A 15,576-nucleotide genomic window follows, 5' to 3' on the forward strand; every position below is an offset into this window, starting at 1 on the left:
TAAATTTTGTAGATGCCCATCAGTTGGGAAATGGGTGAATAAATTATGGTACATGAATATAATGGGAGTATTCTATAAATAAATAATGAGCATTTTAGAAAAGCCTGGAAATTTATATGAATAGATACTGAGTAAAGCCAGAAGAATCAAGAGATTCAAAGTACAAAGTAAGGAAAAAATTATGAGATGATCAACTCTGATGGACCAGGCTCTTTTCAACAATGAAGTGATTGATTCATTCCAAATTTGGTGTCCAATTTGGTGATCAATGTAGAAAATAATCTGCCACTTCATAATTAGAAAGGGTTTTATGTAAGCAAAAGAAACCTGATAATAGTTTTGGGTCATCAATAAATGTTCACACTTACTAGGTTTCCTATGAAAGCTTAAAAAGAAAAGATGGGAGAATTCAAAGAAATGCTAAAAAGCAAAATACATCTCTTAGAAATAAATGTTAGGTCACAGGTTTATTTACACACACACATACACACACACACAGTCTAATGAACCTTCACACATAGCTATTAAGACTTGCTATTTTTAAGCACCTGGAATGTTTTCATTTGATATATTGTTTTAATTAGTTCAAATATATACTCAATTTAAAAATCAACTTTATTTATTAATAATTTAGACTTCAATTTTGGTAAGAAATTCAAATCATGACAACTAATTTAATGGCAAAACTTCATCAAAAGACTTTAGGACAAGAAGATTTGAACTATAACCATGATCAACAGTAGTATTTTTTAAAATTCTTTATATAATATAAGCACTTTTTTAAAACTTCACTATAACTTTTTAATCTGATATGATGCAGTAGTTAATTTTATACAGAAAAAAAATTCGTTTTTTCCCATAACATAATGATTAACACATCCAGCATCTTGAATCAATAAGAATTGTATTTGAATATCAAATTACATTAACTGAATTTTTATAAAACTAAAATTCTTACCATATACTACCATTTAAAGAAAAGTTTTTTTTTTATTTTGCTTTATTTTTTTTTAATGAGAAAATTATCCCAGAGGTGACTGAAGCAGAATACAAAATTATTTTCTGAACTTTTTCAGTTGTACTCATTTTCTCTTTTACTGAATCTTCTAATGTGGCACGTTTCATCTTAAGCCTACAAAACGTAAATATATTGTCAACAATTAAAAGCTTTGAAGAGCTTTTTATAGTTAATTTAAATTAATAATTTCTTATAAGATTTATAGTGGCACATGCAAGGCCTGGAAAATAGATTTAAAGAGAAAAGCAGAAAATGGCTCTAAAGAGATTTCATTTGATTGGAATGAAAACTATATTCACAAGTAAAAAAAAATGAAAGTAGATTAGTTGTAGTAAATACAATGAAAATGAAAAAAAGATTTTTAATCTTTTTTTTAAAGAACTAACACAGAAAGTCTTATGTAAGAGGCAGTGCTTCTTTGGATGAGCTTTGATTGGAGCTATAGATTGAAAGAGATGGAGGTAAATTCCATATTGTGGATGGAATATGCAAAGGCATAGAGATCAAAGACAGTAGTATTTGAAATCGGGGATATAAATATCAGGAAAAACAGCACTTCCTTCTAAGAAATTTTGCATATTATACATTTGCATATAACCACTCCTACATTCACATACATTGACTTATTTAAACAATATATCTATTTTAAGACACTCTAATATATGCACGATCATGATCTAAAATCACTGTGATTTGGAGTTGTGGTTTGCTTGGTGTAGAAAGATACTATTCTGTCCACCTGTTCAAACCTGCAAGCTCAACTCTTCCAAAGTTTCTGGTAAGCACTGAGAGGTTCAGATTGTGACTCAGGGTAACAGTCAGCATATATCAGAATCAACAATTTAAACTCTCCCCAAATAAACTCAGCTCTCATGATTGTTTCTAGAAATCAAAAACAAGTCAGCTTTCTTTTTTTGAAGAAAGCCCGTCTTTTGATAATTCTTCATACTTTCCTAACTTATAATTATATGCTATATTAGCAATCAGATATGAAAAACAAAAACACATTATATAATTCTTGGGGAAAAATAAGGCACAGTTAGTTTTTTGAAGGGACATTTTCTTGATGGGGGAGGTGTAGTAAGACATGAATTTTTTATTGGAATAGGGAACTGTTCACGAGGAAACTCCTTCTAGGAGTGTATACTTGTGGCAACTATTCAATGCATACTTTTAGAGAACTTTGTGGGAAACAATGTGACCGGCTTGGAGTATACAGCAAGTAACAAATCAGATATATAAACTGAACACACATTTTCATGATTTGGAGGAAGATTGTTTATACATTGGGTTTTACTGCTTCTAGCCTAGTTCTTGCCAGGAAAAAATAAAAAATAAAAATTTTCTAACAGTAATTTATATAGCTTATCCTTTGACATTCTGCTGATTATTTCCATTATGGTCAAAGTGCAGCATTTGAATAAACTGGCAATATGAAAACCAATATTTTTTAGAACATGTCATCTAATCTACTTCCCTACAGCTACATTTCTCATTCATGAATCTCTCAGGACCAAAGTGTCCCTCCCTTTATGGGAGGTAAATACTGCTTGAAATCCAAATGTCTAAAATTTACATTCCCAGTGTTTATTTTTTTATTGATCTCAATTCAGGTTGTACTTTAGCAGATTATTTCTCTTTCCCATTGGGAAAAAAAGTAGTTTTGCATTGATATATTATGAATACATTTTGGTAGTTTATCATTTTGATTTTCTCTATAAATAGTCATATCACTAAATTATAAAAATGCTTTAAATCTTACTTTGGTATATCATCTTCTAACCCATTAATATACTGCTATTTCTGCTTATTCTGTTCTTGAAATTCCAGCAGCTATAAAAATTCCAAACAAAATGTTTCAAAATTTTTGACTTTAAAAATTAAATCATAATCTTATTCTTAATTTTGAATTCATGATGCCTGTACATAAGTATTAAAATTTAACATTTTTACTAGTTCATCAAGTAGTAGGCCATTGCATAGGTAAAGTTAAGCATTTTTATATTCCTAATGCCACTATGTTCAACCCACTTTCATTTAACATGGGCATGTACATCCAATATTACATATGTATAAAATGTATGTTTTTAGTAGCACAGGACCCTTTATTAGTGTGAATCACAGCCGTCTAGAACAGAAACCCTAAAGAGTAGTCTGAAGTATATATAGCCTTAAGAAAGTTATTGGATAGTAAATCACAGAGAAAGAATTGAAATTAAGTTTCTTAATTCCCAACTAATACAGTAAACCAAATATAACTTGTGCAAAATAATCACAGTTATGATTGTTGATTAAAAAGCAGGATGAACTCCTGCTCTAAAGGATAAACATATGTATTAAAGAAAAGTAGTCGGGGTCACAGCCAAGATGGCAGAGAGAACACACATCTCTTTCTGAGCTTTTCCCATGACCCTCAGACTAACTTGCAAATCCAGCCTCTAAATTAGTTCTGCATAAACAGAACCCACAAATACTGAGAGTGTAACAAACTATCAGCAGAAGATAATTTAAAAGATCTCCAGAAAAAGTTTGTTTTAATCAAGCACAGAGGGCTGTGGGCCAAGTGCAAGCAGACTGAGCACAGATGCTGGGGAGTAGAGGAGCACAGAGTCCCGGGGTGGTGTGAGTTCTGTGCACCAGAGAATCTCCGGGGAGGAATCTACAGTAGTGTTGGCTACTCTCTCCTGGTTGCAAGCCAGATGATCAGCAGAAACGTTGTAAAAACATCCAACACAAATACAAAAGGCAAATAGTGAACCCCAAAATACCAGAATTTCATGAGACCTAGAAGTCATTCAGTGACTTATAAAAAAATAAGCCCCAAAGCAAAAAGAACTATAAATAATTTTTATGGTGAAAGAGAAGAACAGATTTCAAATTCTGAGGTTACTAAAAGCAGATTGTCTCCAGATGAAGTACCAAAGGGTGAAATAAATTTGTCCCCATCCCACAAGGCTCTTTTAGAAGAAATTTAAAAAAAAATTTTTTTTTCTGAGGCAACTAGGGTTAAGTGAATTGTCCAAGGTCACACAACTAGAAAGTGTTGAGTGTGTGAGACCAGATTTGAACTCATGTATTCCTGATTTCAGGGCTAGTGCTCTATCCACTGCACCACCTAGCTACCCTAAAAAGGATCTTAAGAGAGAGCTACCAGAAAAATGGGGAAAGGAAATGAAAACCTTGGAAAAGGAAATACAGAAATTATCTGAAGAAAATGCCTTATAAAGTAGATTTAGTGAAATGGAAAAAGCACATAACAGCTTACAAAACAGATTTTACTATTGGAAAATAGAAATAGAAAAAGAAAACAACTCCCTGAAAAATGGAAATGACTCAAAGAGATATCAGGAATCAGTCAAGCAAAACCAAAAAAAAAAAAAAAAAAAAAAAAAAAAAAAAAAAAAAAGAAAAGAAAAGAAAAGAAAAGAAAAAGAAAAAAAAAAAAAAGAAAAAAGAAAAAATAGAAGAAAATGTAAAATACCTACTTGGGAAAACAACTGACCTGAAAAATTGATCTATGAGAGATGATCTAAGGATTCTTGGACTTCCTGAAAACCATAGTGAAAAAAAAAAACCTAGACATTATATTAGAGGAATTCTTCAAAGAGAACTGCCTCAGTGTTTTAGAATCAGAAGAAGAATTGAAAGTATTCACTAATCACCATCTGAAAGAGACCCCAAGAAATATCATGGCTAATTTTTAATTTTTTTTAATATTTTAAAACTATTACAAGCAGCCAGAAAGAAACAATTCAAATACTGAGAAGCCACAATAAGTATTACCCAGGGCCTAGCAACTTCCACCTTGAAGGATCAAAAGGGCTGGAATCTGATATTCCAAAAGGCAAAGGAACTTGAAATGAAGCCGAAAATAAAACTACCTTGACAAACTGAGCATTTTCTTTCAGGGAAGAAGATGGACATTCAATGAGACAGGTGAATTTGATTTATTTCATGAAAAGTTCAGAGCTGAACAAAAAAAATGTGATCTTTAAATATAGAATTCAAGAAGATGGAATTTCAATGAGACAGTGTTATGTTTCAGAGCTGTGGAGGCTCTTGGAGAATTGACCTGCTCCTTCACTTAGTCCTTAACAGTCAAGAATGTCAAGGATTAATGAAAAATGCAAATGAAGGTAGCCTTGCTGTACCAGATTTAAAACTATATTATAAAGCAGCAGTCCTTTGCTACTGGCTTAGAAAGAGTAGTCAATCAGTGGAATAGGTTAGATTTCCATGACAAAATAGTCAGTGACTATAGTAATCTATTGTTTGACAAACCTAAAGATCCCAGCTTTGAGGATAAGAATTCACTATTTTACAAAAACAACTGGGAAAACTGGAAACTAGTATGTTAGAAACTAGACATTGACCCACATATAACACCATATACCAAGATAAGAATAAAATGGGTTCGTGATCTAGACATAAAGAATGATATAATAAACAAATTAGAAAAACATAGGATAGTTTACCCTTTCAGATTTGTGAAGGATGAAGAAATTTGTGACCAAAGAAGAAATGAATATCATTATTCCTGGAGACAAGATTAGAAGGGAAGCAATAAACTGGAAAAAATTCTTTACATTCAAGGGTACTGATAAAAATCTCATTTCTAAAATACATAATTGACTCAAATTTATAAGAATTCAAGCCATTCTCCAATTGATAAGTGATCAAAGGATATGAACAGACAATTTTCAGATGAAGAAATTGAAACCATCTCTAGTTATATGAAAAGGTGCTCTAAATCATTATTGATCAGAGAAATTCAAATTAAGACAACTTGGAGATAATACCTCTCAGATTGGCTAATGAATGTAGGAGGGGATGTGGGAAAACTCAATGTAGGAAATGTGGGAAAAAATACAATTTTCGTGGAATTGTGAATGGATCCAACCATTTTGGAGAGTAATTTGGAACTATCCCCAAAGTATGATCAAACTGTGCTTCCCTTTGCTCTAGCAATGTTCCTACTGGGCTTATATCCCAAAGAGATATTAAAGGAGGGAAAGGGAATCACATGTGCAAAAATGTTTGTGGCAGCCCTTTTTGTAGTGGCAAGAAACTGGAAACTGAATGGATGCCCATCAAGTGGAGAGTGGCTGAATAAATTATCGTATATGAATGTTATAGAATATTATTGTTTTGTAAGAAGTGACCAGAAGGATGATTTCAGAGAGATGTGGAGAGACTTACATGAACTGATGTTAAGTGAAATGAGCAGAAGCAGGAGATCATTGTACATGGCAACAACAATATTACATGCTGATCAATGTTGATGTACGTGGCTCTTTTCAACAATGAGATGATTCAGACCAGTTCCAATCGTCTTGTGATCAAAAGAACCATCTATAAGCTAGAGAGACTGTAGGAACTGAGTGTGGTTCACAACATAGCATTCTCACTCTTTTTGTTGTTATTTGCTTCCATTTTATTTTCTTCATCTTTTTTTTCTGGTTTTATTTGATTTTTTTTGTACAGCAAGATAATTGTATAAATATATATGCAAATATTAGATTTACCTTATATTTCTACCATATTTAATATATATTAGACAACTTGCCATCTAGGGGAAGAAGGTGGGGGAAGGGAGGGAGAAATTGGAACACAAGGTTTTGTAAGGGCTAATGTTGCAAAATTATTTATGCATATGTTTTGAAAAATAAAAAGCTTCAATTAAAAAAAAAGAAAAATAGACTTTGGAAAAGTAACTTTTCAATTTTGGTTTTTGATAAATTATATTTATGCTATTATCTAAACTATGTAATTAAATTTAGATATTTGTCATTTGCTCTTTCAATATAAGTGGTAACTCAGAAATATTGCAATGGCTATTTTTTCATGTTGGGAAGAAGAGGACTAGACCATCTGATCTCACCTCCAACCATAGTGATCTTTCTCTGTCTCCTTCCTCTCTCCCACCTCCTTTTCCTCCTCTTTCTCCATTTTCCCTCTTTCTCTGTCTCCTTCGCTCTCTTAAATGCTTATTTAAGCACTCATTTGCTGCCTTTTTTTTAAATCATAACCTGTATTATAAATGAACTTTCCCTATTTTGCCTTGGCTTTTCAGTGAGACTGGAAAGAATTCTTCAAGGACAAGAGTTCATGGCTTTCTCATATTTTTTGGTAACCTAATCAGAACCTGTCATAGTATACTATATTATACTATATTATAATTCACAGAACTGATATTCATTAAATAATGGACTAATTACTGAACAAAGAAGAAACAGAATTTTCACCAGATTTTATATAGCTTAGCTTATAGCTATATCAGCAAAAGAAAAAATGGGGCCAGTTTGCTCTGAATGCCATTTAACTGAGCTAATTAATATGGGTAAAGATTTATTGCTTTCTTGCTATTCCTTATGAAGTTCAGTCCACTCCTAGTTTCTAGACTTTGAAGACTAAGCTTTTTTTGAAAGTTAATATTTTTGGAAACTAATATGGCAGAAAGTAGGCATAGACTAATACCTAACACTGTATATACCAAGATAAGGTAAAAATGGGTTCATGATCAAGATGTAAAGAATGATACTATAAACAAATCAGAAGAACATAGAATAGTTTACCTCTCAGATTTGTGGAGGAGGAAGGAATTTGTGACCAAAGAAGAACTAGATAATATTGATTATATTAAGTTACAAACTTATTGTTCAAACAAAACTAATGCAGACAAGATTAGAAGAGAAGCAATAAACTGGGAAAACATTTTTACATACAAAGGATCTGATAAAGGCCTCATTTCTAAAATATATAGAGAACTGACTCAAATTTATAATAGTTCAAGCCATTCTCCAATTGATAAATGGTCAAAGAATATAAGACGACAATTTTCAGATGAAGAAATTCAAACTATTTGTAACCACATGAAAAGGTGATCCAAATCACTATTGATCAGAGAAATGCAAATTAAGATGACAAGAAAAGATAATGATGAATGTTGGAGGGGTTGTGGGAAAACAGGGACATTGATACATTGTTGGAGGAACTGTGAATGGATCCTACATTTCTGGAGAGCAGTTTGGAACTGTGCTCAAAAAGTTATTCAACTGTATACATCCTTTGATCCAGCAGTGCTTCTACTGGGAAAAAGAGATCCCAAAGAGATGTTAAAGAAGGGAAAGGGACTCACATGTACAAAAATGTTTGTGATAGCCCTTTTTGTAGTGGCAAGAATCTGGAAACTGAGTGGATTCCCATTAATTGGAGAATGGCTGAATAAATTATGGTATATGAATGCTATGGAATATGATTATTCTATAAGAAATGACCAGCAGGATGATTTCAGAGATGATTGAAGAAACCTACATGAACTGATTCAAAATGAAATGAGCAGAACCAGGAGATTATACATGGCAACAACAAGACTATATGATGATCAATTTTGATGGATGTCGCTCTCTTCAAAATTGAGGTGATTCAAACAGTTCCACTTGTGTAGTGATGAAGAGAGCATCTACACCCAGAGAGAAAACCATGGGCAAAGAGGGTGGAACACCACATAGCATTCTCATTCTCTGTGTTGTCTTTTGTTGCATTTTTTTCCTCAGTTTTTCTTTTTCTTCCTTCTTGATCTGATTGTTCTTATGCAACCAGATAACTGTATAAATATGCATATATATATTTATATATGCATATTTATACAGTTATCTGGTTGCATAAAATTACTATGCATATGCTCTGTGAATAAAAAAGCTTTAAAAAAAATATGTGATGTGTTGCTAATATCTTAGGGACCACTAGCACTACACATCTGACTTACACAAAGAACAGTTTTCTATTTGTATGTGAACTCAGTAGGAAAAAGAAATGTTTTGCTTTTATATTTGCATCCCTGATATTTAATAAACTTTGTATACATAAATGCATATATGTCTAGATATATACATATGTAGTAACCACTTAGTAAACACTTTTTCATTCATTCATCAATTTATTATTTTTATAAGTGTGTCTACTTCTATTGAAATAAAAATTTCTTTGAAAAAAAAAAGTTAATATTTTAATCAATGTGGTCCAAAAATAATGGGAGGAAAATAAAGACAATGAGTGACAAGAGAAATCAAATGATTTGAGAAACAAAACTTATTCTATTCCAATATTGATATCTGAAAACCGGAAATATTTCTCAAGCATATTAATATGAAAGAATATGTTTTGAAAAGATTGAAACTAGTAATACACATTAGTAAAAGTCATTATAATGAAGTAAGCAAGCAAGTAAGAGAACTGTTTTTAAACATTAGGAAATGTTTGTCAAAATATAAGAGACATTGATTGCTTTTACAGATAACTGAAAATATTGACATATTTCTGAAGAAATACACATTCATTAAGTGACTACTACGTCCAAAGCTTTACAATTATTTTCTCATTTGATTCTCATCAGAACTCTAGGAGGTAGGTGCTATTATGCTACAGTTGAAGAAGCTGAGAAAGATGAAGTGACTATCCCAATATAACCCTGATATACTGTCAGAGGCCACATTCAAACCCACAACTTTTTAACTTCAGATGTTCTATTCATATTTGCACCAAGCAGTCTATGTGTACATATTTACATATGTATATATATATATATGTGTGTGTGTGTGTGTGTGTGTGTGTGTGTGTGTGTGGTGTGTAAATATAAATTTACATATATAAAGTATGATAAACATTATTATTATTACTTAGGAGAAAAAAATATCATTCCTTCTATGAGGATAGGTAAAAAAAAAATTATGAGTGAAAATAAATATCCCAATATAAAAATGGTATATATAGGTATAAATTATTGATGTTATAGATCTCGTTCTGTCAGTTTAAATGACAGGCATAGTTATCAGAAATGATGTTTTAATATTGGCAAAAAAATAATTATAGTGAAAACACTTTCTATTAATTACAAATTACTGAATTTTTATATACATACTTTATTTGTGGTATAATCTAGTTCCTTCTGTAGTTGCTCCATATCCAAAATCTTTTGATAAAGTAACAGACCCAACTGTAAAATCATGGTTTTTTCTCTTCGGGAATCTTCAAGTTCTTCTTGAAGCTTTCGTATTGTATTCTGATAAAAATATGTACACAGAATTTCTACTACTGATTTCATATGTCAGTGTTAGCTTTTATGAAATAAATATACTTCAAAGTTAATTGATATAAATATTGTCATATGCAATTTAATTGCATGAACATATTCATGGTTATCATAGATTACCAGAAATGGTCTTAGGGACTAATCCAACCACTTCATCTTGCAGTTGAGAAAAATGAGACCCAAAAAGTTTAAATCAGTTAAGTCATAAAAGTCATTATTGAAAAAAAGGTTGGAATTTAGTTCTTGAAACTCCAAGTTCTTTTGACTATACCAGATACCCTTCAATCAGCATGGACCAAATACTATCTTTCTTCTTACTCATCTTAAACCATTACTTTCACTCTGATTTCCCCATTCAATCTTCTTCAGAATTACAACACCTCCAAAGCCATGTAGGAGATAAAGCTTTTTATGTGCAATTCACATGGAAGGTGGGGGAATGGTAGAAGTAGACTGTATAGTTTCTTATATCTGATAGAAACATTAGGGGTTATTACCTTCTATTTTTCAGAAAAAAAGTTCTTTGCATCTGTCCTTATAAGGATACTTATAAAAAAAAGGATGCATTTTCTTTCCTCTCATAGTCTCGCCTGGAGAATGATCATGTTCACTGTTATGCTTGTCAGGCTGGATAAAATTACTTTAAGGAATTGATCTGATTTGATGAAAATAAAAAAGGGGGGGGGGATGAAGGGGAAGGGAGCAAAGTCTTCAAAGCAGTTACTTTTTTTATTCAAGGAGATAAATTATACTTGGTTGTAGTCAATGGACAGAATATATGGAAAACTATAGAAAATATGGTAGCTCTTCTACTTATGGATATAAAGTATAGTGCAAGGTTGCGATTAAAGGGAAATAATTCTTTTTCATTCTCAAACCTAGCAGGAAGAGGAACATACATATATACATATATAAATGCACATATAGACACAAAACAAAACACATATATATGTGTGTATATTAATATTCATATGTTATTAAAGAAAATCATGTGTACTTTTTCATGATAAAGTAAAGAAAATTATTGCATTTGTGACTAGTAGTAAATGAAGGTAAAAAGTAAAAGAATTTAAAATTTTCTCTCATTAGATAAGATTAATTATCTTGTAGAAATAATTCAATTAAAATCTAACACCCTTTCAAACAGAAACAAGCTAAAAATAACTCAATGTAAAATTGGCAAAATTGGCAAAATTCACTGAATTACTACCAAAAAAAGTAAATTCCACTGCGAAATGAATAGATTCAACCACATTATTATAAAGACTAAAAATAAAATCTAATTTTTCTTATTTGAAATTGTTACACAGTTCCATAACCCTTCCACTCACTGAAAATGTGAAAAGCATCACAGAAAAACAAATCTAATAGAATTGGTATTAGGCAGTAAAAAGCTTTCTATTTTCAATTTTAAAAGTTCTGATCCCAGAACTGCAATTCTGGACATTATGCAACAAGTATTACTAAAAACAGTGAAAAAATACTGACATAAATAGTAAATATGTATGTAGTAGGGAATTAAAAGCACATTTTAAAAAAAGAAAATGGCTTTATTACCACACACCAAAACTAATACTTAATGTATATACACAGTCGCTTTGAACAGAATTATTGTCCTAAATTTTAAATAAAAGTAGTTATTAATCTTTATAATTTCACTAAAAATATGATCAGCTGTTTAATGTTTCTAAAATGAGTTCACAGTAGTTTAATTATAATGCCCTACAGTATCTCAATTTGGATGACTAATTTGAATTGTTACATTTCTCATAGCATAATTTTTCAGCATTTATTTTGTTTCAGCATTTCTAATAATGTATTCCATTGCAGCATTAAATGGAATACCAGGCAAATTATTAGAACTACAAATTTATCAATATTTACTTAAAAATGCTTAACTCTACCTACATTCATTAACCAATACTATGCATTTAAATTTTCATGGGCTAGCTACACAATACTTATAATCAAAATGAGTCATCTTATCTAAAAAATGGATATCAGGTTGATTTATATCAAGAATGCTTCCTCCTTTCTTACATGGCAGAAATTTTAGACTGAAACTTACTAATATCAGAAATTTGCTAAAAATTCAAATTCCTAATTTATCTTGATCAAAGTAACTTTGAAATTAATTTCAAAATATTAAATGGTTGTCAGATGCTATTATTTAAAAACCTACCTTTCTTTCTGCCTTCTCATTTTCATGTTTACGTAGTAGCTCTTTTACATGGATATAATGATCAACTGGCTTTTTATTTTTCTCTTCTGCCACACAATCTTGTTTTTCAGTATCAACATAATGGGAGTTATCCCTAAGCTGCACCATAACACCATTTGATACCACTATTTTAAAGACATCCTTGTTTTGGGTATCTTCAAATGGTTTTTGCTGCTGCTGAACTTCCTGGGTTAGTCTTTCTTGCAAGGACTCTTGTTGGAAAATTGATCTATTCAATTTTTCTTTTTGAATATGATTTTCCTTTTCGAGTTCCTTTACTTTTTTCATAAACTGCTTTAATTCTTTCTGCATTTTTTCTAAAATTAATGTCTTCATTCTAAGGTAATCATGTAGTTGGTGGTTCTTATCTTCAGCTTTAGAAAGCTGAACTGACAGGAGGTCATTCTTATCTATTAGTTGTTTTTTTAAAAGAAGCCATTCATCTTGTTCTCGCTGAAAGCGTAATTTTAATATCTGAAGTTGATGATCAAGTAGAGCAGAACTTGAACAGGAAGGGTATTGAATTTCTGATTGTGGTTCTTCTCTGTTTTGTTTTTCACCTTCCAATCTAGAGTTCAGTATTGCATTTGGGGAAAAAAAATGCAAGTAATTATGTTATATAGTCTTGAAAGATTACTAAAAATAGATAAAATTTTAAAATTTTGCAGTAAACTTTGGGAGAAAAAATTTTATTTTAATTTTCAGGATTCTTTTTTTATTTAATATTTTCTCTATTGTAGATTTAAATAAGTTTTAATTTACAAAATACACACAAAGATAGTGTAAAGCCCTTGCCAAACCTTATTTATGAAATTTTTTCTCCCTTCTGACCCCCCCCTTCCCATAGTAATTCTATGTTAAATATGGGCAATTATTCTGTACATATTTCCATATTTATCATGCTGCACAAAAAAATTAAGATAAAAAAGGATTTTAAAAATGAGAAGGAAAGGAAAGCAAGCAAACAACTAAAAAGGTAATACTATGTTGAGAGCACCAACGTGCTCTTTTTGGATGCAGATGGCTTTCTCCATCACAAATCTACTTAAATTGATCTGAATAATTCATATTGTTGAAAAGAGCCAAATCCATCAAGATTCTATTTAAGGTATTCACCAGTATTTCCAGTACAATACCAGTTAAAGTGTCTGATTAGAGTACCTTTTACCACTATTTTAAGGTCTGAAGATGTAGACAGCATGCTAAACGAAGGTGTCTGAACCACTGAGGAGTCAAGAATCCTGCCTATACTATTCATACAGAATAAGACAATTTTCTGGAGTGGTAATCAGAATTTGAAATAATTTTCAGGAAAAACTAAGGAGACAAACTTTCATTAGAGACATGTTATGTTGTTCCTATTTTTGATTTATTATTTTCAGTATTTCACAACCCTTAGAAGTGAAGTGAAGTGAGATATTGAGACAATGTTTTCATAAATTTCAATGATGAATTAGAAAATAAAATAATTATAATTAACAAATAAGGAGTATAACCATCAACAATGTTGATCAGAATCATATAGAATGATAGTCTTACTGAAAATGTAAAGGACAAGTTAAATTGTAAGGGAGAAATCATTCTCAAATATTCCCATAGGAAAGTCAGGGGATTTTATGCATGTTATTTATAAGCTATTATTGTATATTATAGAACTCCCAATAAGTCAGCTATTATTAGTAAATTGGTATATAGTACTTCCTATGTTTCAAGTACTGTGCTAAGCTTTGGAGATATAAACAAAGTTAAAAACACCATTCCCTGCCTTATGTTCTGAATGGGTAAAAATTCATGAAAGCAAGTTACATATCAAATGTCTGGGAATCAGAAAAAGAAAAGAAGACATTTAATTACTAAAGGTACTGAAAATTGACAAGCAGTCAAATTTCAGAAAAACCTGGGCTTACATGAAATGATAAGTTAAGTGAGCAGAATTAGCACACTATATATCAATATTGGGTGATGATCATTATCAATAACTTAGCTGTTGTTAGCAATACAATGATCTAAGATAATCTCAAAAGACTGAAAAATGCTATCCACGTCTGTAAAAAGAACTGATAGAGCCTGAATGCAGGTCGAAGCATACAATTTTTTTGTTTGTTTTCTTAGATTGTTTCTTCTTTCATACCATGACTAATATGGAAATATGTTTTACATGATAATACCTATAAAATCAATATCAAGTTTCTTATTGTTTTAGGGAGAGAATAAAAAAAAAAGGAAGAGAAATTTTATAACTCAAAATGTTTAAAAAATGAATGTTCAAACAAGTTTTTATGTACCATAGGGGAAAATACTCTTTTAAAAAGAAAGAAAGAAAGAAAGAATAGCAATTAGGCCACTATAACTGGAGCTCAAGCGTTAGAGAGAGGTAAGTTTTCCAGAGAAAACTGGAAAAGCAGGAAGGGGGAAGATTGTAAGGGCTTTTAAGAGCCAAGAAAAGGAATTTATATTTGCTCTTGGAGGTGATAGGGAGCCAATAATACTAGGAGGTAAAATGATATGGTAAGATTTATGCTTGAGGAAAATCACTCTGACAGCTTTGAAGAACGGATTGGTGTGTGGATGGTCTTCAATCAGAGAAAGAAAGAGGAAGGCAAGTCCAATAATATAAGCAAGAGGGCAAAGAATGCCTACATTATACTGATAATTGTTGTTAGACAGAAATGGACTGTTATGAGAGATGCTGCAAAGGCAGAAAATTTGTCATTATCAAAAGGAGAAGTTATGGATGTTATTAAGGTTGCAATCCTGGGTGAATTGGAGGAAAATGCTGTCACTGATAACAAGGACATTCAGAAGAGGGGAGGGCTTAGAAAGAAAAGATAATTCTGTTAAGGTCAAGATGCATATGGTGACTTCCAGCCAATGTGGTGGAGAGGACACACACATCTACTTAATTAACCTCCATCTTTTCTCTCAGAATTTATTTCATGACAAGCCTCAGAATTAGTGACTGACTGAAAAAAAAAACCACAAATAATTACCAAGAAAAGATATCCTCAAAATTCACCAGAAAAGGTCTGTTTTTGCTCAAAGATCAGGCATAAACTGAAGGCAAGCAACATCAGCACAACAGAGTAAAGCAGGCAGCTCACAGCTAAGCAGACTGAAGTGGGGTAGGGTATGAACTCAGACCTTTTTTCCTCAGAAAAATGGGAAAAGGAAAGAGAAGCTTAGCAAGAGAGTCTGGATAAGTGATCCCACTCATTTAAAGATAGAATGGATAAAGAAATCAAATCC

At 31.4% G+C, this 15,576-nt stretch overlaps 1 protein-coding gene across 2 annotated transcripts; it reads right to left on the reverse strand.

Annotated features, from left to right (window-relative positions):
- Positions 1 to 965: 965 nt before the first annotated feature.
- Positions 966 to 12,954, reverse strand: LOC127564427 (ankyrin repeat domain-containing protein 26-like). Of its 2 annotated transcripts, XM_052000950.1 has the most exons (4): positions 12,292 to 12,954; positions 9,939 to 10,079; positions 2,781 to 2,851; positions 966 to 1,132 (listed from the first exon to the last, which is right to left on the reverse strand). In XM_052000950.1, exons 1-3 carry the CDS (start codon positions 12,664 to 12,666, stop codon positions 2,816 to 2,818), a joined length of 552 nt encoding a protein of 183 aa, XP_051856910.1. In that variant the 5' UTR covers positions 12,667 to 12,954; the 3' UTR covers positions 966 to 1,132; positions 2,781 to 2,815. The 2 variants fall into 2 exon arrangements, with proteins under 2 accessions (XP_051856910.1, XP_051856911.1); XM_052000951.1 differs by lacking the exon at positions 2,781 to 2,851.
- Positions 12,955 to 15,576: the final 2,622 nt, after the last annotated feature.

The sequence above is a fragment of the Antechinus flavipes genome, chromosome 5 (genome assembly GCF_016432865.1).
Source record: "Antechinus flavipes isolate AdamAnt ecotype Samford, QLD, Australia chromosome 5, AdamAnt_v2, whole genome shotgun sequence".
NCBI classification, from domain to species: domain Eukaryota; kingdom Metazoa; phylum Chordata; class Mammalia; order Dasyuromorphia; family Dasyuridae; genus Antechinus; species Antechinus flavipes.